At 41.8% G+C, this 25,400-nt stretch overlaps 1 protein-coding gene and 1 long non-coding RNA gene across 2 annotated transcripts in view; one reads left to right on the top strand and one right to left on the bottom strand.

Annotated features, from left to right (window-relative positions):
- The first annotated feature begins 11 nt into the window (after positions 1–11).
- Positions 12–17,467, top strand: LOC146889197 (uncharacterized). The gene is made up of 5 exons (XR_015736916.1): positions 12–1,085; positions 14,913–15,028; positions 15,371–15,497; positions 17,109–17,239; positions 17,355–17,467. It is a non-coding gene; the product is annotated as an uncharacterized LOC146889197 (long non-coding RNA).
- Positions 13,723–25,400, bottom strand: part of LOC125415537 (glycine receptor subunit alpha-4) — a 28,227-nt gene continuing 16,549 nt past the window's right edge. The window contains exon 9 of the mRNA XM_048457817.3: positions 13,723–18,603. Within this exon, the coding sequence (XP_048313774.1) occupies positions 18,313–18,603 (291 nt within the window). The 3' untranslated portion in view covers positions 13,723–18,312. The remainder of the gene's footprint in view (positions 18,604–25,400) is intronic.

Raw genomic sequence — 25,400 nt, 5'->3', positions numbered from 1 at the left:
CCAGGTGCACAGAGGAAGAACAATGCTCTTGGTCTCTTTTTATATACTGCTCAGAGGGCGTCAGAGGATTCTAGTCCTGTGTCTGGTTATCTTGAGAGTGATGTCACCGCGTTCTGGTTATCAGGTATAGCCTTGGGTGTAGTGGACTTCCTGAGTAAGCTGGTTTTGTGTGTCTAAAAGGCGTTATTTTTTTCTATGCACATTGCATTTTGCGTAACTTGATTGTGTCTTTAAAAATCAGATAGTAGGTAGTGAAACATATTTCACACTTAATTGTGCTATGTTTCAGGTCAAATAATGAGGTAGCCTTGTGGGTTTTTGTTTGTTTGTTTTGTTTTCTGGTTTTTTTGCTTTCTGTGTGTATGCACATGTGTGTAGTAGTGTTTGTGCATGTTGGGGCTAAAGGTCATCTTCATTTTAGGTCTCTTCCTCTATTTCTGTCAGAAAGGCAGGTCATATAGAACTTAGGCTGTTCTACATGGGCTATACTGGCTTGTCGGTGAAGTCCTAGGATCTGCCTGTCTCCACCCTTAAAACACTGGGCTTACAGATATGTGCCCCATGTTCAGCTTCTACTTATGTAGGTGCTAGGGAATTGAACTGAGGTCCTCACACTTGAGCAACAGACACACTTTACCCCCTGAGACATCTCCCCAGCCAGACCCTCAATTTTTAAATTTTTTCTATATTTTAGATGTTGAAGTAAATGCTTTTTTCTTAACAAAATTGTACACCATTTTCAACCAGCAAATATCTGCAACAGTTATCCATGATATGTACTTGTGCACACGTCGGTGAAGGTTTTTTTTTTAGAATTTTAATTTCATTGTTTTTAATTATGTGTAGGTGTATATATCTACATATGGGTATATGACATGAGGTCAGAGGTCAGAGGTCAGAGGCTTTGGATCCCCTGGAGCTGGAATTGCAGACTGTTCTGAGACACCTGGCATGCATGATGGGAACCTAACTCGGGTCTTCCGGAAGAGCAGCAAGTGGTCCTCTCTCCAGGCACAATGGTGAAAGGTGTTTACAGCAGCCTGCAGCTATATTTCCCAGGCGACCGGAAGCATCAGTATCACCTGGTAAGTGGTCAGAAAACTCGACTCGTAGGCCTGACCTCAAATCTCATAAACCAAAGATTCTCTGGATGGAGTTTGGCAATCCACGCTACTACAAATTGTTCCAGTGAATCCAAGGCTCTCTAAAATTTAAGAACCACTGCATTGGAGGGCAAAAATGCATCCCTTGCATTTGTACACCACTAGAGGGCGCCATAGAATGCAAAGCAGAATAAAAAGGACCTCTGTGTTTGGACATACTGTGCATAGTATCAGTCTTGTTTCGCAGATTAAGGAATGTAGAAGTGTCACCATAAGTGTTTATCTTTCAGAGTCTGAAGCAATCTTTGCATTACAGATTGTTCTCTGCTTTGACTAATGTTGGCGGCACCTTTAAGAAGATAGTAGAAAAGCAAACTAAGTATGTGGAAATAAATAGCTTGAAGATTCTCGTATCTTTCCTCCTCTCCCTTCTATAATATAACACAAAAGTCTAGGAGTAGCCTCCTTGCTGTTGCTTATTTCTCGGTGCTCTTCCTGTTCTGTAGTTACCCATTTTAGTGTGTGTCATAGTATTTTATATATAATAAAGGCCTGAGGGGGTGAGTAAAACAGAAATTTGAAAACCCAATACTGTGGGTCAGCTACTATATTGCCCTATACAAAGAATTCCCAATAATAAGCTTATAACTTAGGTGAAACTTAGCATCTTTTTATAGTGATGAGAGTGAGTTCTGGGGTCCAGTTGCTTTCATTCATCTTATAATTTACAGGTGATAAAATCTGAATAATTCCTGCATTTGTAATTCTAATATTCAGTTAAGCTTTCTAGTTCTGTGGTTTAGTTTCTATTTAAGTGATTTTCCTTCTTTCTTATTTGTGAGACATTGATACCTTTTGACCCAAGAGAAAATGTAGAGAAGTATCTCTCTTATGTTTTGGCCAGATTTGATCTGACCCCAGATACACACTCTCTGGGCCCCCTCCTCTCAGCCACTCCATTGGCAGGATTTTGGCTCATCCAAGCACTTTTTAGAACCAATGAAGGAATCTGACCTTGAGTGAGGCTGACCAAGTATTATGACACACCACATTGTGGTGCTTTGTAGAATAACAGTATTTTCAAGACCAGAAGTGTTTCAGACTTCAAAGTTAGTCAAACTTAACTGATTAAAAAAAAAAAAAAACAAGTTCTAGATTTTCTAAGTTTTAGTGTCATACCACCTATTAGATGGAAGCATACATTTTGATTTTGTGATCTTAGAGTCACCTTGTATAATACGGTATCCAAGTAGCATATGTGACTATTCATTAGACCGCAAAAAAAGATCGGTTCAGTTGGTTGCTCTGACTGTATTCCAAAGGTGGCTACATAGTATTACTAGCTGTAAAATTGAATGTAGACCATTTCCACCATCACAGCATGTTCTGCCGCACAGTGCTGCCTGGTGTAGGTGATAGAAGGGATGGAAAAGGGCCTAGTATATATAGTACATGCCTCTTGACAGATGTTCCCCCAACGGTGATTTTTTCCCCCTACTCTTCTCAGGATCAGAGCTGGGGCGCTCCATCTTGCTGACAGGGTCAGGAGAGGGAAGTAAGGTAGCCGAGGTACTTTTAACAAGGGGTGTCCTGGTGCTGGAAACTGTATTTCTGACTGCTGTTGCAGTTTTCTCATAGATCTGTCCTTGTGTTTTCCTGGGTCGGCTTGCAAGAACAAGACCATGAATAATGTGAACTAGTTTTAGAATCAGAGTAGTAGCAAAAAAAATGGCCTAGAAACAATGTTTTCTGTATTCCAGGTAGCACAGGACTCAGCTCATTCCAGCTGTTATCTTAGTAAATCCTCACGGAAGCCTGGAGAAGTTAAACAGTCACCTAAAGTTGCTCAACCAGTAAATTGCAGAGCAAGACCAGACTTGTTCCTGGCTTCAAAGCCCAGGCTTTTTCGTGTTATGCTGTGTTACCCCATCAATGTGGCCATTCCCCTACACCCTTAACATTTTAGTGGGATAGAGCCTCAAGTAGATTCCTCACTTGGAGTCGGTTCTCAGAAAATGAGAACCTTTCTTTAGAATTTACAGCTGCACCATTGTCTTTGCAGGATTTCAACTCGAAGAGATAGCTTAATTTTATTTGGTTCCAAGGCCCAAGGCCAGACAGAAAGTGTTTAAGGTCTCAGCCCTTACAGGATATTCATTGGCTACATGGACCCTGTATTAATTTGCAAGATCAACGTTAGCTCATATAGTGCCTTTGTGGTAATCAGAAGCATAGACCACCTAAGGGCAGGCAAATTGCAGAGTTAGGTACACTCCAGTGAAATGAGAAAATGCCCCTTTCCTTGTCCTTGCTGACTGCTGCAACTCACCAAGGTAGTTGGCTGAAAAAGACATTCCAGCCAGGAAATTTGTCCTCTTAGTTGAGTACCATTGTGTAAGCATGTAACCTGCCTGCTGTTGTATGTAGTCCTTGCTTGTAGTGCCTTGTGAATAACAAAACCATCCTTGGTCCAAAAGGTAGTGATCCGTAGTGGTCAGACTGTTCTATTGTCTATCCCCAGTGGCCTCCCGTGTCTCATGCGTAGTAAACAAAATTGCTCTATCCTAAGCTTTATTTGTTATCATATGTAATTTTATTTTTGTATGGACGCTTCATCTACATGCATGTGTGTGCACTGTGGATGTGCCTGGTACCTCTGGAGGCCGGAAAGGGGCATTGGATCCCTTGGGACTGGTAGTACATACAGTTGTAAGCCAATATGTGGGTGCACCAGCCCTAAATGAGAACCAAACTTTAAAAATATCAAGGAGAAGCTGGAGAAATGGCTCAACATTTAAGAACACTCACTGCTCTTACAGAAGACTAGGGTTCAGTTCCCAGCACTCAGAACCATCTATGACTCCAATTCCAGGGGACATGACACTTTTTTTTAACCCCTGTGAACACCAGGCACACATGTCATGTACTTATATGCAGACAAAACACTCATGCAATACAATTAAATAAATAAATCTTAAAGTGTTTAAAAATTGGTTCTGATTATCTTATTTAATATTTCTTAAAATAATGATTGTTTAATATACAAGTTAAAACCAAATCCTAATATTTCAAGGCAAAGCAAAATTGTATTTCTAAGATAAAGATGTCTTTCTCTATTTATACCACCTCATTCCTCAAAAAACCATTCCTGTAAATTTCTCTGGATCTAGTTTGTTAGTCCATGACAAAGCAAATGGAGATAGTCTGGGGGAAAAATTGTCCTTTTAGTGATATCTGTTTTCTCTTCTGTAATTAAACTACCACCTCATGGCTCCATTTGACGTAAAAAAACTTATTTCAAATGACCAAACCATTGAGAATTGAACCTAGTCAGCGATGACCTTAGATGACCTTGAGATGCCAGAGTTGCACATGATCCCTTGTTTTTCTCCTTCTTAGTTAATAGTTTAGCTTGGAGCGTGCCAAAATTCATGGTTCTGTCAGCAGCACTCTTTACTTGGAAGGATCCCTTTAAGCCACCCATGGTATACATTAACTCAGAAAGATAAAGACTGCTTTTCGCCCATGATTGCTTCTTTCTGTAGTTCGAACTTTGCATCAAGTGGTTGCTTTGAATCATTTTCCTCTAGCTAGGTTTATGTTTGTAATTTCCTCAGAGTGTACATTTGACTAGAAGTGATAAAAATTACGACTTTTGAAACTATTAACTGCCATATTTAAAAGTACATGTCTAAACTGTTTAACAGAAGACATAGGGTTGCTTGTACTATTTCTCTACTTTTGTGTAGTGCTGGATGTTTCCTTAATAAAATAATTCTTTAAAGAAGAAAAAATTGAAAAATACTTTATCAGTCATGGATTAGAGTACAAACATGGGTTTCTCTTTAGCCAAGACATTGAGTATAATTTATACTCTTTAGTAGGGATGGACCATATCAAATTTAGGGAAAGAATCAAATTGAAAAGCTAAAACAAAACCTCTTTACTAGAACTTGATAATGTCTCCTGAATGTACAGTCCCTTCCTACCTTTTCCCCTCCACCAGACGCCATACGAAGCCTTGCTGTAATGAGCTACCCTAAGTGGCCTCTTACAATCCCTCAGGCAATTAGAACCAGAGAGAGGTTGAGAGCCACAGAACCATCCACTCACTGGTGAAACTATTAGCCAGAAGGCAGAAAAACACAGGAATGGAAGCTAGGGGCAAGAGAGAGCCCCGATGAGTGCTGCGGAAGGCAGAGCTGCTATGGAAACCGGAGACAAGATGATGGAATATGTGACAGAGTTCGTCTTATCTCTGTGGGGAAGATGTCTTTCCTACCTTACTTCCAGTTTTGAAGAGCAGGAAGACCATTTGAAAGCAAAATGTATGATCATGCACATGTGTATGAAAATGTAAGCATTTAAAGAAAAGGTGTCTTACCACCCTGCTTAGAATGACAGCTTCTACAAACTATACATTGAAACAGTGGTTTATGTACTGCTGTGACAGAGTAGATAGATAGGGCTTAGGGTGTGAGGCCCTCGGAGGACATGTTTCCTTCAAGGCCCTGAGGTTGATGTAAAATGATTGGTAACTGAGAACAGAGAAGAGAGTAAGATCAGCTCCTCAAAGGTACAAAGCTGAGGTACACCCAGCTACTCCCAGCCTAGTGCTCTCGGTGGGACGTCAGTGGGACCCAGGAGGCTACAGCCAGCTTTCAATAAAGCTGGTCTGTGAAAGCTGGCTAAGAGGACAGAGGAAAATTGATGTTTGCTCCGAGTGGGGCTGTCAGCTGTGCTCATTGCCTCCCCAGGCTCCCAGCTGTAAACAAAAGTCCTGGCCCTTCATGGCACTGCAGAGCAGTCCAGGCTGGCGTAAGTCTCTGAGGACAGCTAGACCATTTTCTCATCCTGGCTGACAACCAGGAGACAGAAGAAACAATAGAAGGTAGAGAGGGGGAAGGGGCAGAATGCAAGGGAGCAGAGACCATTGGGAGGGATTTATGTATTTCAGATCTGAGGTCTTTGGATAAAAGTAGTAGAGATACTGTAGGCGAACCAGACCCCCTTCCTTGTGTAAATATCCCAGATAATAGTGAATTACAGAGGGGCTTCAGAGACTCCAGTGTATCACCCACTTTCTCAGTTGCAAGCACATATGGTCCTCACCATGCTAACTATTCTGGGTGATGCTAAAGTAATCGATGATAGCTTACACATTCAAGGGTCTTATAAGGAGTTTAGGCACATGAGTGACATTGAGTCTTAACAATACCAAATAGACTGTTTGTTTGTTAGTTTGTTTTGAGACAGGATCTCGTGTAGCCCAGGCTACCTCCAAACTTTCTTTGTAGCCAAGGATGGCCTTGAACTCTTCAGTGACCTGCTTCCTTCCTCCACAGTGCTGAGATTACACATAATGCTATGCTCGGCAAATAATAGGCCTTTTAAACTACTAAGTGACTAACTTGGAATAGAAGTATTGGAGCAACCTATCTTGCTGTGGTCATGGAAGGTGGGATTTGAGAGCACTGCAGTAAGTTAGACATGGTTTGGCTATGAAGAAAAAGCATCTAGAATTTCCGGCAGAACAACATTTTTGGTAAAGTTGAGATGGTTTTGGTCAAAGCAGTCAATTAGAGTGCTACAGACTCTGTTTATTTCTTACCTCCTTGCACTCTTCATCACGTCTGACCCAGTATTCAAGTCTCCTTTACTGTCACTTCCTCCCAGTGTTCCTACCTTATCTCTAGGAGCAAGTTAAGTACCTTGTTCTGTGTTCCTATAGTCCCCGCTGGCTTTGCCTTTCCAAGATACCACCATTTTCACTTGATGAACTAATCATATTTCTCCATAGTATGCAAGTAGGAAGATTTGATTGTTTTTCCTCTTCCTTTTTGCAAAATTTAAATTTGTTCTTTCGCATGCCCTTAAACTATCTTGCTCCTGCTCAGCTCTGGCAGCAGAGGCAGGCAGATCTCTGTGATTCCCAGTCCAGCATGGTCTACATAGTGAGTTCTAGGACAGCCAGGGCTTGCAGAGAAACTCTGTCTCAAAACAAATAAACAAACAACAGCAGTGGCAGCAGCAGCAGTGGCAGCAGCAGCAGTGACAGCAGCAGCAACAAAACCCCATCGTACTCCTGACATGTTTGTTTCTTTGGCTGTTTCTGTTCCTTTCTCTTCAGGTCACAAGTCACTGTCCTAGGAAAGACTTCCAGGACATCTCCTTCCCCAGCTTCCACCACACACAGCTTGTCCATAACACTTACATATTTTCTCCATTTTCTACTTACTAATGACTTACTTGAATTTTCCCTCTCCTGCCATGCTGTGGGACGTCTGAGGGCAGGGGCGTTTTTCTTCACTGTAGTCTGTGTGCCTAGTATAGTACCTGGATGTGACGGCAAGTGCTCCATGCACATCTGTGAAGGAATCCAGAGGAAATGACACAGTATTGGTAGGTGAAAGCCAGCCTAAAGGTTGATTAAATTCCTGTGCATGAGAAAAATATTTAGAAGTTTTCAACTATAAGGAGAGAATTATTTTAAAATCACCTTTTTAACCTTTAATCCCAGTGCTCGGGAGGCAGAGGCAGCCAGATCCCTGTGAGTTTGATGTCAGCCTGGTCTTCAGAGTGAGTTCCAGGACAACCAGGGCTATGCAGAGAAACCCTGTCTTAACTCCCACCCCCACCCCCGTGCAAGAAAAATAAACTCACTCTTTGGTTTGGGTATTAGAAATGAAATTCTTATATGTGTTAGGTAAGCACCACTGACCTCTGTAAAAATAGCATAGAGAATGCAAACCTTAGCCTACCCTTGATTCTTGCTTTCCCATTGTCTTGTGCTTTCGTGTTCTCTGCCTCCCTCTTACCCCCATGACCCTCACTCACCTCCACAAACCTAAGATTTCAATATCAGTCCACCTAAACAGACAGACACTCATGTCTGTACAGGTCACTTGCTCACTCAGTTGCTACTATTGCCCACCTTCATTGTCCCAAGGCTGCTACTGATAGCGACACATGAAGAGCTTCTGTCTGTCTTAATGAAGCTCCTAACTGCATGAATTCCTTACACTGGTCACTCAGTGGTACCTTTAAATTCCTGGTGAAGGAATTTGCCTTACCTGGGCTCAGTGAGGGAGACTTTATAATACTAGGGCCTGCAAAGTAGTTCAGTCTCCTAAGTAGCCCTTCTGTGTACCTGGGGACCCAGAGATTGATGCTTATGCCAAACTTTCCTTCTCCCCTGTACATCTAAAATAGCATAGTAGAGAATGCCTAGAAGGGCATTCAGGTGGTCACCATTCCTTATTCTTTTCAAAGTGGTCTTATCAAGGCCAATGGTCCAACAAGTTCCATCTCTTAAATAAGCACATTAGCGGAACTTACAGGAAAATTGCCTGGGTTTAACAATATGTTAGAGGATCTCCTTTATACTCTGTATGGGTCTAAAATAAGAATAGCTTTAAGATAGCTTCTGAGGCCACTTAGACATCCTCACATTTGGGATAGGTCTTAATGCCAGGGCAGTTGGCTTGTTTCCATCTTTGATTCAGGTCCCAAGCAGTTAGAAGGCTAGCGAATGAGAATGTTAGTGGGCCAATGCACACCTATCACTGTCGACGACAGACCACAATGACTTATAATTCAGCACACCACACAGCAGGAGGGTCTTCTCTAATCATTCACTCTTGTCTCTTTATCAGACATAAGGTTATTGAGGGCTGGGCTCAAAGCTCAGGCCCTCCTTTTAATTTCCCTTACCCCAAAGATGAATAAAAAGAAACAATAATATTGTAGCTAAGCTAGTACCACTCAGTTGAAGAATAACATCAGACAGTGACATTTTTGAAGACATATTTGTTAGTTTTGACCCCCCCTTTTCTTTTACTTGACTCCTTTTCCTTTTCTCCACCACCAGGATATTTTAAAGAAAGTTTGTGGATTTCACAGGTCGACATGAAAGTGCACCTGTGATTAATTGCTTTTCTCTCTTAGGTCTCTATTGGGTCAGGACAGTTCGTCCTGAATCTCAGGCCCATCAAGTGGCCTAGGGACAGATCAAGTGATAGAACAGATTTGGTTCCTATCACAGGGAAAGCTAAATGAAATAGAAATCTAATGGATCCCTAAACTCATGAAGAATCTCTGGTGAAGGAAACTCAGAATTTCTACAAGCAGAACTCAGCATGATTCCCGGAGCATTGCCCTAGATCAGCCCAAAATTTGTGCTCTCGGGAACTGTGACTATTTGGTTTTTGTTTTTGTTTTTTGAGACAGGGCTTCTCTGCATAGTTCTGGAGCCTGTCTGAACTTGCTTGTGAACCAGGCTGGCTTCAAACAGAATGGTTACAATCCATCCCCACAAATTACCATTAGCATGAATCTGTTACAGACTAAGCCAGGGCAGTCCCCAAATGAATGTGTATAGCTAATAAGTGACACTTTGTTAGGGAACAAAGGGAAGTTAAGGCGAGGGCCTGAGCTTTCAGTCCAGCCCTCAATAACCTTATGTTTGCTAAAGAGATGAGATTGAATGATGAGAGAAGACCCTTCTGTTGTGTCAGGTGCTAGGATTATAAGATGTGGGGTTTCTTGACGGGTGTCTTACGGGAAAGCCTGTGAGATAGTAGTTTTCTAAAAGAGTCAAATATTTGTTACTCTGTATGAGAACAAGATGAGCACTAAATGCCCTCAAGATAACCGATGTATTGCTGTGAGCAGCGTCTGAAACAGTCTTGCTCTTCTTAGTGGTTTAAGTCGTATATCTAACAGTGAATCTCCTGTCTGAAGTGGTTCAGGAATTGTGAAAAACTGGGCAGACCGTGGTAGTACACACATGTAATCCTAGCACTCAGGAGGCGGAGGCAGATGGATCTCTTGAGTTCGAGGCCAGCCTGGTCTACAGAGCGAGTTCCAGGACAGCCAGGGCTACACAGAGAAACCCTGTCTCAAAAGAACAGCAGCAACAAAATAGTGAGAAACTGAGGACTGATGTGACAGAGATTAGCCAGTGGACATTGTTCACAAGTGCAAAGGGAAGTCTGTTAGTACATCTTTTTAGACTTCTATAGGCTGATCGCTTGAAAGGGAATTACAGTAAGAAAAATACCTAATTATTAGAGTTTTGTCACAGCTAATTTTTTCCACTTTTGTCTGTTTGCTCCTGTGATGATTAATCTTTACTGTCAACTTGGCTGGATTTAGGATCACCTAGGAAATAACTGAGGGCACATATGGGTATAGTCCTGTGAAGGAGCTCTCAGGGAGGATTAACTGGAGGGAAGAGCCACTCTTATGTGGGTGACATCATCCCCTGAGGCAGGGTCTCAGACTGCCTTAAAGGGGCAAGAGAAGAAAACCAGCACCAAGAATTCCCTCTAGAGCTCTGCTTCCCGTGCGCCATCCAGTGAAAAACTCCCATTCTGGTCAGCCATGATGGGGGTGGGTGTTCTCACTCCTGCCCCCAGGCACATGGGGTCAGGCACATGGGGTCAGGAGACCCTGGACTGAAGCCATTGAAGTTGTGAGCCAATATCACTCCTCCTTCAGCTTGTTTGTGTCAGAGATTCTGGTCATGGGATTAACAAGCCAGTTAATATGCCCCAGACAAGGCTTTCATATATCAGCCAAATGTATAACTAGAGCACCCTTTGCCATTAAATGTCTGAAATTAAATATCTGAAAGTCATAGACAATACAGTTTGGATTTTTCACAAATTGCAAAGCACCAGTAAGAAGCAGTAAACTATCTCCTCATTTCCACCAAACAAAATGCTGTAGTAAAGCAATTCTATGAGCTAAAAGTAGGGGTTAGGCTGATTGAATAGTGTGTCAGTGTGTGTGTTGCGCGCGCACAAATATGGGAGGGTGCCTGCTTTTTCTTCCCACAAGACCTTGGAGTCTGTTGCAGATAATGGGAAAATCTCTTGCCCCGCTGATAAGGCGATGCACTGAGAAAGAGTAAGCTAGAGTTTGCTTCTGTTGTGAGACTAGAGCAAGTTACTTCAATTTTTTCTTTGTTTCCCACCCTCACTTCTTGCCTGGACACCTCAAAGGTTTATCTTCAGGGTGAAATGCTACTGAAATGTTGGCAACTCCCCCACCCAAAACAAAACATGCAGGAATGCATGGCAGTCAAAGAATATGACCCTTTTATATTCAAGGAAAATATATTTGGAAAGAACTAGCATTGCAATTCAGTGGTTGAAAAAAAATTTAAGAGCTACAGTGTCCTTACTTAAAATATTATATAGCAAACACTAATTCCTTTTATGAATAGATTTGGTATGGGTCATGTAATGATACATACATGTTGATTCCTAGCTTCAAACTCAAATTTCTGTGTGAGAGGCACAGGCAAAACAGCATATATAATCTTACATATATAGAGCTACACACAGAGCATTATTGGTGAGTCTAAATCTGCTTGAGAATACTTAACAGAAAACATGATTTCTGGGTAAGTTTTGACAGGTTGAAAATCCCTGAGGTGGCAGAAGTCAACACTAGGGAATAGCATGCACAGAAGCATGGCATGTGAGACAGGTTCTGTGTGCTATCTGTGCCGGGATTCAAGATTCTGTACCTAGATCACCATGGTTAAATGGAGAACGCAGTTTAGAGGCAGGAGTGGTAAAGGAGTAGACACACTGGCGGGGCCCAGAAGGAAAAATCCAGGGCAGGCCATTTGAGGAACATGGGCTTTTTCCTGAGGTGTGGAGGAAGCTGCTGGTGGCTTGAAAGCTCAGATGTGTGAGAAATAGACCGTTTATGGTGAAATTGACTACTCTCCGGAAGGTAGGACAACCTTGGACTCAGTGCTTGAGAAAATACAGTCAGGGAAGATAGGGGGAAGGGGGCTATTTTAAAAGTAGAGTATTCAGTAGGAGTTGGTGATTGATGTATTGATTGATGTATTTGCAGGCTATGAAAGGAGTTGTTAAAGATCTTTGATTCTAATGGGCTTTGGTGACTGAGTAGGTAGCCTCCTTCCTTACTTGTTAGGATTATTGAAGTCCCCCTTGTCAGGATTGAAAGGATTGGGCAAGAATAGCAAAGTTGGAAGGACATTATAAGTTTTTCAGTTCTGGGAATGTTGATTTGGGATATTTGTGGAATGGAGTTAGTAATTAAGAACCATTTAGCATATTGGTTGTCCTAGCCATGAAAATGGTTACAAACATTGAAGCTGTAGTATGCGGTGAAGATCTGTGAACTCGGGAATGAATGGAATGTCTAAAGAACAAGAACTCAAGGGGCTGGGGAGATGGCTCAATATGGAATACCACTAACTACATAACAGGAGGAGCTCAGTTAAATACCTCCAAAGCCATGTTAAAAATCCAAGAATGGGCAGGGTGGTGGTGGTGCACACCTTTAATCCCAGTATCTGGGAGGCCGAGGCAGACAGATCTCTGTGAGTCTGAGGCCAGCATAGTCGACAGAGGGAGTTCCAGAACAACCAGTGCTACACAGAGAAACCCTGTCTTGGAAAGCAAAACAAAAGAGGATGGAACAAATTTAAGAATGTCTGGCTATAAATGCCTGTAAGCCCAGCATTTGTGGGGCTGAGATGGGCAGCCTGTCTAGTCAAAACAGTGAGCTCTCAGCTTAGTGAGAAACCTAGTGCCAAGGAAGTAAGGCAGAGAGTGATAGAGGAAGACACTTGACATCCTCTCATGTATATGCTCTACACACACACATACACACACACACACACACACACCTAACAGATGGTCAGAGAAGCAAGAGATGAAACTGGAGACTGAAAGCCATGGCAAAAAAGATGTGGCAAAGCAGATGTGGCAGCCCTGACAAATGTGAGAGTGAAGCGTGACAGATTAGAAAGGCTTTGACTTAATACAGCAATTGTGAAGGCAGTGTAAGGAATACGGAGAGAGCATGTGCAGCCTGGGTAGGAGGAAGAAGCAAGAGATTACAACGTAATAAGGAGTAATTGCTGAGGTAGGGTGTGGGAATCATAGTGAAGGCATTCGTTTGAAGGAACTTAATGGTAACTTAAAGTGGGGTACTAGAATAATACTTACAGAGAAATCCAAAGGCAAATGAATAGTAGGTTTTTTTTCCCCATTTAGTTTTTCGAGACAGGGTTTCTCTGTAGCTTTGGAGCCTGTCCTGGAACTACCTCTTGTAGACCAGGCTGGCCTTGGTTCTACCCGCTTCTGCCTCCTGAGTGTTGGGATTAAAGGAGTACGCCACCGCTGCCTGGCGGATAGTAGTTCCTATTCTTCATTTTGAGAGAAATTCATTCTCATCCCCCCATTTCTTTGTTGTTTGACATTGGCAGCATGGTGTTGTGGTCTACAAATGTCTTGTAGAAATTCATACCTGTTTTGTGACATGCGGACTATTAGCTGCAGGTTGTACCTGCCTGAAACTGACTAAAGCTCAGAGATATTCAGCAATTTCCCGTGGACAGTTTTTAAAAGCATGCTGTATCTTAGTGTCTAGTGCCACCGAAAAGACTGATAATATAAGAGAAGTGATTTAAAGAGAGAGAGAGAGAGAGAGAGAGAGAGAGAGAGAGAAGTGACTTTAGCCTGTTTTTTGTGGGTACGGGTTTAGAGAGAAGCCCACACTTAATTTGGAAATGTGAAGTCCTAAACAGGTCCAAGTATCAGAAACTTGACAGATGTAGAAGAGAGACTTTTAGGCAATAGCTAATTTTTATTGAGCAATTTACCGTGTGCTACATTCTGAGTTAAATACCTGCATTGTTGAATTCCCACAGTGACACTCCGAGGTAGTTACTGTTATCTTCCACCAACAGATGTGAGGACCGAAGTGCAGAATAGTTCAGTCATTTGGTCAAGGTTATGTAGTTACTGTGTCGTGGAGTTCTTCAAGCATCTCAAGGCTGAGGGAATTGTCGTTCAAATCCAGGCTCTGTCTGGTACTAAAGCACCACATTGTCTTAGACATCAAAATATCATGAAAGTGAGCTAGTAAAATAGAGACTTTGCTTGTATTTTTCCAGATCCATTCTATAAGACAAGGATGGTCCCTGGATTCAGGTGATGGCAAGAATTTCCCCTTATTCTAGGAAATGAATAGTGAGACCATTTTTTAAGTAACACACCACAAAGCATAGCACAGCAGGGCATTTGTACAGAACTTTACAGTGACAACAGGGGACAGAAAAGAGCTAATCAGTAGTAGTGATAGCTGAGTTCCCATGTGGCTTCTTCAGGTGGCTTCATGTCAGCAGACTTTCTTTGCTTTCTGTGGGGAAGATCGTTTGTGAGGGAGGATTGGCCCAGAGGCCGTTTCTCCCTCAGCTTAAGGCCTGCTAACAAGCTGGTCTGACTAATAAGCCAGCAGTCTGCATTTGTAGACTATAAACATTATTCGAGCTGGAGACTGTGGGAGAGCAGAATGTGAGGCTGGGAGGAACATCTTAATTGCTTTCCCTTCCGAGATGACTGTCTCCTAAACAGAAACAACATGTAGAACAGGCGGAAGCAGATGGTTGCACTGCCTAAATTCCCACTACTCTACTCACGTGCCACAGTGTTTATCTAGTGATTGGGATTTTAATTATAACTTGATCCAAGTCTTAATATATGTATAGTACTAATGTTTAATAAGAACATTATAGTTCTTTTTTTTTCCAGTGATGAACCTCTAAGGTTTTAGTGTCTTCGTCATTTTGTTTCTGTTATATGTGGAGATTGCATTGTCTACATATCTATATGAGTTCGGATTTTGTAGGATTTCTTCCAGATCTCTTTTTCTGTGCTCGATAAATTAATGAAAAGGGAATGAACAGAAACATATATGATATAGCAAGTGGAAAGGTAGGCTTTTATTCTAATTGCATATATTGTGTATTACTAGGTACCAAGAGCTATGCGGGCTACCAAGTTATATAAAATACATCTCTTGCCCTCAACCATTGAACTGATGAGTGGAACCTTGCTTTCTAATCCCTGGGTGGCTCCTGAACTAGATTGGTAAGTGTTCCTTAACAGTACAGCCTAACAAAATTAATTCCAAAGTAGTGAAGTCCAGTTTTTGAGATTTTGGTAGCCAGAATAATGAGATAAGACTAATAATACCAACACTGATACAGACCATCGAGTGGTGGGAGGTCGCATAAAAAAATTCGAAAAAAGTAATATATTCTAGATAAAGTTGAGGGAGGCATTTCGTAACTCAGCACAAAGAAAAAGTAAATTTGAATCAGTCTAACACTTTAAACAGAAGGATGCCTGTTCTTTGTCGATAGGTGGGGAAATACTTATGGTAAAGACAAAGGGGGGATATATTTTATTCAGTACATTTCTTCCACTTAGAAAACTCCTTTTTGCTTGGTCTGTGAATTTGGAGAGAGCAAAAGGACCTACTAGTAGATTAAAAGGAAAGAAGACGCTAAACCACTGGCAATTCTACAAGGCAGAACAAGTTGGAAGAAAGGTGGAGGTACCGATAGCCTTAACAACTGAATAAATAAAGCTTTTCCTCTTAAAATATATTTATGAAATATTTATCCAACATTAAATATTAACAAAGAATTAATGAAAATATCCCAAACATTTTATCTACAAAGGAAGCTCCCGCCTCCATTTAAAAATGCTATTTAAATCTCAGAATTCCATCAGATGTGATTCAGGCATAAATTAGTATTGGTCTCGGGGTGGTGGTGAGTACTGCAAGAAAGCTGATAAGTGGGCATGACCTCCAAGTGAGACTCTTATGTCACCTTTTCTCAGTTCATTGGTAAGAAGGACCCAAAATTTAGCAATTTTGTGATTGAACAGATTGCTAAATGTCAAATCCCCTCAGTGAGACCTGTACATATGTGGGAAGAATAAAGAAATTGAAATGCATTTGTACTGGATCCGATGTTGGCATTATGCAAATACTTCCTCTGCCTAGGGCCTCCAGTGAGAAGGATAATACCTTCCACCTGGCATTGACTCTGAGTGGCTTTGTGAATTCCTTTGGTCTATTATGTTGGTTGGTACTTTGGCTTCTTCGGCACCCAGCACCAGCTGATGCCCTGATCTGAGTCCCAGTTGGACAGCCTTTATTGCTCAGTACTGTAGCTGTCTCCAGGGCATTGTTCTTGAGACTTCCAACAGGGCAGATTTGTGTAGTTGGCCCATCTGGACAAGATCTGTAACAAGTAGAGCTCTGTGCAGTAAGCTCATCTCCATAGTCCACCCCCCACCGTCCCTGCCTCCGGGCTGCAGCAGCCTGACACCCCAGCCCCTTCAGGGACAGTATCAAAGAGATACTCTCTGCTCCTTTCAAAGGGGTATTGCTTGTGGCCTCTCATTGATTGGCACTACCTGGGCAGAAATAGGGACACAGGGGCTCTCTTTTCCCTTTTCAATTTAATCTCCTCCTATAAATGAGTTCTTAAATTTTGATTCTTAGTATGTGAGTGCTAACGTGTCTGGTAAAAGCAATTTCTAGATCTGAATATGGTAATACACACTGTTAATCCTAACACCAGGAAGGCTGAGACATGAGAATTATGAGTTCAAGGCTAGCCTGGGCTGCAAATAAGTTCCAAGATATCTTAAGATATACAGAAAGACCTTGTCTCAGAAAAAGAAAGAGAGAGGGGAAGAAAAAAAGAAAGAGAAAGAGAGAGAAATGAAAGGAAAAAGAAAGAAGGAAGTATAGGCCAGCTACCTTGGTCATTCCAAAGTACTGTCTCCCAAATCAAGGGAGATGAAAGGGTATCTCAATGAATAAGATAAATTCAATATGAAAATGGAGAAAGAAGGCTGGTCTTGTCTGTATACTATAGAATTTACATTGACCATTGGACTTAATTGACTTGAATTAGGAATGTATGTGGAATGGAGAAACAAGGAAGAGCTGAGATAGAAGAGAGGGAGATGGGGAGAAAGGAGGAGGGGAGTTGGAAGGGAGGGAAGAGAACTCATATTACGTAGTTAATTATTATTCTGGACCCAGAGAAAAGGACATAGTATTTTAAGAGGTTATTTGTTTGTGTGTTCCAACTGCTATCCTCATATTTGTATTTTTCTCATCTCATTTTTGTCATCTCATTCACAGATCACTTCAACAAATACATTGTACTAGGCCAATGCATCCCTATGACAGACTGACACACCAACCCACTCTAGTCTGACCTTTCTTGTAGCCTTATCTGAATCCTATGAAGGAGAAAGGGAAGCACAAAAAGGGTAAAGAAACAACCCAAACTATGGCTCTCTAAGTTGTACACCTACAACCCGAGGGAGGTTGAGTTCTCTAGATGCCTAGATAGGGACACCCTCTGCATGCCTGGTTTCTCCTCAGGAACATTGAAGCCTACGCGATCCAGAACAAGGTTGCATGGCACCATTATTCTCTTGCCAAGAGGAGGTGAAGTTAGAAATTCCTAGAAATTAAGAGACTTCAGAGAAAAAGAAGAAACAGACACGTAAGTGTCTCTCTAAAGATTGCTTCTGAACTCCAGCCTTCCTAGGTTTTAGTACCTTTCATCTCCCCTTTCCTAGATCATCAAATACATTTCTTAAAGAATAAGTCTCCCCACACCTTTTTCCTACCCAACAGCATAACAAAGCCTGTGGCTACCCTAATTAAGGACTAGAGCAAATATTTCTGGGACGAGGAAGTTTAGTTAGATCTGGAAGAGTAAACTTTCTTAGAGTCCTAGGTTCTTACCCCAGTTCTAAAAATGGTAGCTTTTCTAGAAGTGGACCTCTCTGTTGGACCAGTCCCCTAGCCCAGAGCAGCTGGTTAACTACCACATCTTTGTTAAGTGGTGGGAACGCATGTCTTTGTCTCTCTCTCAGTAAGGGCCTCTGACTAGGTCATTCAGAGCAGTACTTGTGGACTAAAAGGACTCCATATTTGAGCTTGCAATGGGACGGATAGAAGTACAAATAAAGGGCAGGCTCTGGATGGGAGTAGGAAAGATGAAGATGGCCCAACCCAGAGTCCAGTAGTCTAAATATTCTTCACAGAGGGTCCCCAGCAATGACAGAAAGTCACTCTGGCATCAGGCACATGGACAAGCAATGAGAAATGCAGAGTAAGCAGGAAATCTGGGTTGAGTAGATAAGCCGTGTTTGTAGTATAGCCATCGTTGGCACTAGGCAGTTCTAATATAACTTGGGAACTGGTGATTGAAGTTATGAGGGGGAAGTCAAGAAGAAACTGTTGAAGCTCCCAATAGAGTTTGATGGAAGGGAAAAGCCCACCCGGGTGAAAGCAGGAAGCCAGCAGCTGTATACTATAACCCCCACCCTATTCACAGTGCCTGGTGGATGTCTTCTGACCTTAGAACTTTATAGACAACCCAATAGAAGATATTGAAGACAAGAAAAGTAAAGGGAAAGACAGCCCTAGAGATGGTGTCGATTCTCTTGGCTCGGTCCACATAGAGTTTCCTCATGTTTTCTCCCTCCTTTTGAAGAGGGGCTGGAGGTTGGGGACTGTAAATGCTGGAACCTTCCATTGGACCTCCATCCCTTGCTTGTAGGCAGTGTCCAAGGCCATAGCCACGAAAATAGAAGCGGCTTTCTCGTATGATGTCTTCTTCCTATAATTGCAAGGGATAAAAGGTTACGGTATTTGAAGCCAGAGTAAAAGCCAGACCACCCATAAACGCCTCCTGTCTCATGTCATACAGACAAATGGCTCACTACACTGGCCCACTACATGCTTTTTGTTGACCACAAAATTATATGCTAAGCAGCTATATGTTGTACCTAAGTGATATGATTTTATTTAGAGACGTGTACCTAGTTGCCTTTTGAAAATGTTTAACATCATTTGAAGTCATCTAAAACCACCAAAGTGTCAGCATCTCAATGTCAGATTGTTTCTGACAGGGAACCAGAACAACAGCCACAGTGAAGCTGAGATATTTTGACTTGATGAAATTGACTTCAATGAATTTAAAAAGTTTTAGAATTAGACTGTTTTGTACATAGTATTTTTTTGGTTTTTTAAATTAATTTATTTAAAATTTCCACCTCCTCCCATCCTCCCATTTCCCTTCCACTCTCCCCACTCCCCCTCCCCCTCGCTCTCCAGTCCTAAGAGAAGTCAGGGTGCCCTGCCTTGTGGCAAGCTTTATATAATATTTTTAAAAGTGATTTTGACTTAAAGGTAAGAATTCTAAAAGTTCTAAGTGACCGAATGAGCTAGACAAAGTAGGTTATAGTTGATCACTCTTCCAAAGAGCTGTATGATTCTTTACAAATTAGCTGATCTGAAAAGGGAATCAGTAAATCTCCAATAACACTTACTACCCAATATGCATTACATTTCTGTACAATGCATGTCTTTTGATAGACACATTAACAGAGAGGAGGTGTATTTTATACAAGTAGTAAGCAGTATGTTGTAAACAGCAGAAAGTCTATTAATACAACCACTGACTTAGAACATTGAGTAGCTGTGCCACAGCTGGGAAGCAGAAAGTAGGGACAGAAAGAGATAAAAGAAATAGATGGGGCGTGGGGGAGAAGAGGAAAGAAATACCCATATGAGAAATATGTCCTTCAGATAGAAGATGATTATATAAATGAAAAGTATTGAATTCTCTGCAGGAAAAGCTTCAGCTAAGAGATTGCCTGAAATGAAATCTCCTTTCTTAGGATGTTTTCACCTACTAATTCAAGTTTGCCCAGAACTGAGGAGGCCGCAGAGACTAGTAGTCTCTCATCGCTAACACTGGAGAAGTTTAAGGTAAAACGGGAAGAGTAAGTCACCCTAGTTACCTAATGTAGTTCTATAAATTATAAGAACAAGATACAGGTATATTGTGTGGGCTTACCACATGTGTGTATATATGTGTGCTAAACATTTTGCACAATTCAAGGGACATTGAGGAATCTTTATAACAAGGACTCTGCAGCTACAGAACCCAACTGAAAAGTTGTTCTGTAGAAGAGATATTGGTATGACTGGTCATAGTAACTCCTAACTATTACATCACCCAAAAGTGAACTGTTAGGAGGGCAATTCTGCTACTGGGCATCAGTGGTACACAAACTCAGGCCAGAAATTCACAAACAAACCCTATTCCTTCCTCTGCCATCTCTTAACTCATAAATAGACTTGTTCACTGCTGTATTCCCAGTGACAGGTACCGTGCTTAGAACCTAATAGACACTCAGTAGATATCTGTTGAATGGACAACTGGGCTAATGAACCACATGCTTCAGGACATAAGGAATGGGGTGGCCTTTTGTTTTGTGATGCCCATATCTTGTCAGGGTCCCAAACTAAAGAGTCTACTCAGAAAGGATTCTCACTCAGTTATGAAATACTTGACAGGAAATTACTATTTGCCCTACTATACAATAGCTCCATAGCCTTTGGCTTCTCCAAAGGGAGTAGCACTTTGAACACAGGAAAAAATTAAAGTCTGTGCATCAGAGAGTTTTGTTGTCCTATTCTTGATTTACCAGGGTCTTCATGGAGAGTTATATGTGTGTGTATATGTTTGTATGTATGTATGTCAGAGTGAGTTCACTATCCTGCTCTTTAACTTGGTACTGTTACAGTTGTTACTGTTGCTCACTTACCATTTTAGCCTCTTTTATCAAAGATCTTGATTCATCTCACATGCATTCTGCAATTAATTTTCACACTCTACAGGAGAGGTTTGCTAGGTCCGTTATTCAGATAAAGAACCAGATGCAAACAGAGTATCTCAGAAGGAATTGAAAAGTGAGAGCGCTAAGTGAAGTTAAAAAAAATCTTCCTAGTATCTAATTCAGGACCTTGTACTCCATTCTTCACCAAACCCTCCAACTAGAAGATCCAACTACAAAATATAGGTATTGAGAAAAAACTTCTAAAGGAGAAAGTTAGATCGAACTGCTAGTTCTGTTTTTATAAATCCTATTTTTCTCCTTTTAGCCAGTAAATCTGAGGGAAATTATTTGGAAACATTTCCCAGACATAAAAACGTAATTTCATACAGAAGGGAAAATATATCCAGTAAAGTAAGCTGCTCTTGGCTCTTTTTAATTTTACTCTGTATCTTTTATGGCTGGCCCAGGAAAGATGAATAGCCTAAAATCCAAGGATAAAGGGGCCCGGGTTTGGATGTTAGATATTTACGACAGATTCTGAGTGGTAAGTATATATGTGTTGGGGAGTGTCAATGTGCCATTCAATATTACTTTGCGATTTCCATGGTTATTGAAATAGAATTGAATTTTTTCTGCATGTCTAGGAGCAGAGTGCTGAGAGGCTAGAGAAGGAAGCTATACCCTAGCCAGCCTGGGAAATAAATGCCCAGTGGAGAAGGGGTATGAAGATAGGAAGAAGTGATAAATGTCAAGGGAGACAAGCAGGAAGATATGAAATTGGAGATGGGGTGGAGTACTCAGTAGCAGATGGAGAGGTGAGCAAGCTTCTGAAAGTAAGTCCCCGAGAGGATTTGCTGCTATTTTGTAATTTTTCTAGTTCTCAAGTTATTGTATTAATAATAGCAAGAAATTTTGTTTGTGCAGTTTGACAGTCTTTGCCTTTGGCTGCTGTGTTCAGAGCCAGGGGCTAACCCTGCAGGGATGGTGAGGATCCAGCCTTTCCTCTGAATCATTTAGACCATCTGGGAAGACAAAGCAGAAGCACGTGCAAAACACCCACTATTTTCGGCAGTGCTGTGGGAGAAGACCACTCTGTAGGGGAGACAAGTGGTTAAGGAGAGGTTAGAAAGACAATGACTAGCCCTAGAGCTAGACGGACAGTTGACTGGCTCCTGAAGAACCCTATCGTGACCTTGACTCTGGGCTCCTGACAATTATAATATTTCTCTCCTCTTCCATTGGGTTTTCTCAGGCTGAAGGTTTCTAGTTCTTTTACTGGAATATCAAGGCCCCAAAAGAAGGTCTAGACAAATATGAGCTCTCTGTCAACTTCTTGAGCCAGTTTAGGGCCTCCAAAATTCCTGGATAGCCCCACTGGGGTCACATTAGCTTTAGGAAACTCATGAAAGGGATATTATTGATGGACGACACAGATTTGATTTTCAGGCTTTATCACATTAATAATAAGCCACAGCCCAGTTTTAGGCAAGCCACAGTGTCCTATTTAGACATCAAGCAACTACTAAGTAACTTCGTAATAACTGTACGGTAGCACACTCTGTTATAAGCACATGCTAACCTGCATATAAACATGAGCAGACAAAATGTGGGCAGTAGCTGGTTGAATGGGTACGGGATAGGAGGTGGGACTGAGGTCAAGCTGAGTAGCTCTGTAGTAACTGTAGCAATCTTTGTTACTGGGATGTCAACACAGGCATTTTAGGTAGAAAAGAGACTCTAGACTATTTGATGACCTGCTGTTCATTCCTAGGAAGGCAGTGTTAAAATACATCAAAAACTCCTATGAATGATTTTGGTACCTGCAGATAAGTTTCACACAACTAAAGAAAAGGTCAAGAGAGTCTAAAATAATAAAGATATTATTTTAGAAAAGGGATAATCCTGTTTTCTTTTCCTTTCTAACTCTACATGCTTTCCTGTCCCCACTATGAGGCAAGAAATCTTTTTTAAAAAATAACTTTTTTCATCATAATACCCAATCCAAATTTCCACTCCCTCCCCGATTCGCATTCCCTCCACCCCAACCCACCCACCTTCCATCCACTCCCCAGAGAGGACAAGACACACCATGACCCTGGAGAAGGTCCAAGGCCCTCCCCACTGTATCTAGGGTGAGCAAGGTGTCGATCCAAAGAGAACAGGCTCCCCAAAAGCCAGCACAAGCAGCAGAGGCAAATCTGGTTGCAATTCCAGTGGCCCCTCAGTCTGCCCCAGCCATGCAACTGTCAACCACATTCAGAGGGACTAGTTTGGTCCTATGCTTGTTCCTTCCCAGTCCGGCTGGTGTTATAAGAGTAACTCAGTAGTAAAAAACAATGACATCTTGAATTTTGCATGCAAATGGATGGAACTAGAAAACACCATCCTGACTGAGGTAACCCAGACCCAAAAAGATAAAGATGGTGTATACTCACCCATAAGTGAATGATAACTATAAATAAAGGATAGCGAGCCTATAGTTCATGATCCTAGAGAATCTAAGTAACAAGGTGAACCCTAAGAAAAACATATATAGATCTATCTGGAAAGTCAAAATAGACAAGATCACCTGACAAAATTGGGAACATAATGCTGGGGAGAGAAGGGAGAGGAGAAGGGGAAAAGGAGGGGAGAAGTGGGGAGTTGAGGAGGGAACCATTATGGGGTTAGCAAGAAACCTGGCTCTAGAGAAATTCCCATAGATCCACGAGGATGACCCCAGCTAAGACCCTAAGCAATAGAGGAGAGTGTGCCCAAACTGGCCTTGTCCTGTGGTCAGACTGATGATTATCTTAAATATCACCATAGAACCTTCACAGCAACTGATGGAAACAGAGGCAGAGACCCACAGCAGAACACTGGATTGAGCTCCCAAGGTCCAGTTGAAGAGTGGCAGAAGTGAGAATATGAGCAAAGAGGTCAAGACGATGATGGGGACACCCACTAAACCAGTCTACCTGAATTAATGAGGCAAGAAGTCTTATGGGCCAGTCTCTGTAAGAATATATTCAAAGAGATGCAGTTGTAGATCCATCCACTAGAGGGCTCACTATTTAGGAACCGTGAATAAACTAAAGAGCAAAGAATTGGTATTCCGAAAAATATACATGAGATAGGAGCCGTTTTCCCCAGAAAGAAATGTGAAATCATGCAGTTTGCATGATCATTAGAAGTCATATGGGCGGGGTGCTCTAGGAGCAACCGAGGTGGGAGTTGGGTGTTAGGAAGGACAAAGTATTAGTATATCTCAGATAGGCTAGAGTCAGAATTTGTGTGTGTGTCTGTGTGACACTATGGATCAAATTCAAGATTTATGTATATGCTAGGCAAGCACTTTGCCCCTGAACTACATCTGCTGCCACCTAGAGTCAAGATTTTTAACAGTAGGTTTGGTTAATTTGGGTTTTTTTTTTGTCCTCCAAAAGTAATCATGTGCTTGGCATTTTGGTTTCGAAGCCTCTGGATTAGGCAGAAAACAAGGAGTCAAAGCTTGAGACATTGTGCTTCTAAAGATTAAGCAACCAGGAGCAAAGCTTTTGATTTTGCTGTAATTGGAGCTTGCTTTTCTCTGGGTAGCTCAGACATCTCTGTTGTCATGACAACTTACCTAGTGCCTATTGTCTGGGCAATTGAGGGAAAACTGCTTCTGTTGTCATGACAACTTCCTCTTCTGTCTCTCCCCCCTTGGTGATCACTCTGCTATGGAAGGAATAGGGCTAACAAACAGGACTGAGGAAGGACACCACTCAAGCCTAACAACTCCGAAGTACCTGTTGAAGATCAGCACACATCCCACCAGTCAGAAGAGGCAAGTAGTGATCTTTCAATTACAATTCAAATATGGGGACCATCTTTCAGTACTCCTCTTCAAAGGTACTAGTGTCTGACTCTGAGTTCTTGCCAGTAGGACAGCTTAAGAGTACCTTCCTTCTTGATGTGAGGAAAACCAGGAACAACTATTATTACTTTAAATATTGCAGCTCAGATGGAAAGGGATCCTGGCATTTGGGAGCCCAGGAGTACCACAGAGTCACCTTAAGTGTACCAGCTTATAGTCCTGCCCCAGGGGAAGGTTTTCCCAATGTAACAACTCTGCTCTGGCAAGAGAAGGTTTCCCCAGCAAAGTTGTCACAGTTCTGCTCAACTCTGCTCTGCTCCAGCCACTCCATTCTGGTGAAAGAAGGTCTCACCCAAACCTCATTCAAGAGCTTTATAGGGAGGGAAGAATCCAGGAGGGTGGCTGCCTCTGCCAGGGTGGAAAAAGAGCAACAACAAACTGAATAGGCACAGGGCTTATATAGGGCTTCATAGGGGTGAAGTTTTCCCAAGGTGAAAATTTTCAGGGTGGGAATTGGTAAGATTTCAATCTCTAAGTTTGGACAATCTCAGAGATTGACTGGATTCATGTTCAGGGATTGGTTGTTTTTTGTTGGCTAGATTCATGTTCAGGGATTCGTTGTTTTTTGTGCTGAGTTGGTCAGGGACAGAGTGTGTTTCTTTGGCTCCCGTTTCAGGACCAAAGTGTGTTTTTTTTTTCACTGACTCTTTTTAACCCTTTGGCTCTGGATTCGGGGCCAGGTTGTGTTTCTTTCACTGGCTCTGGTTTCAGGGTCCAGGTGTGTTTTTTGTCTGGCCCTTTTTACCCTACAATTACGTCTGAAAGCAATAACATTTGTGCTAAGTCAATAAGGATCTAAGACTGGCAAATATGCTTTTGTTTATTTATTTATTTTTTGAGACAGGATTTGTATGTAGTCCTGGCTGCCCTGGAACTCTCTCTGTAGATCAG

The sequence above is a fragment of the Myodes glareolus genome, chromosome X (assembly GCF_982192425.1).
Source record: "Myodes glareolus chromosome X, mMyoGla1.1, whole genome shotgun sequence".
Classification (NCBI taxonomy): domain Eukaryota; kingdom Metazoa; phylum Chordata; class Mammalia; order Rodentia; family Cricetidae; genus Myodes; species Myodes glareolus.
The sequence above is the reverse complement of the archived record's forward strand: the minus strand, read 5'-3'. Positions and strand labels throughout refer to the sequence as shown.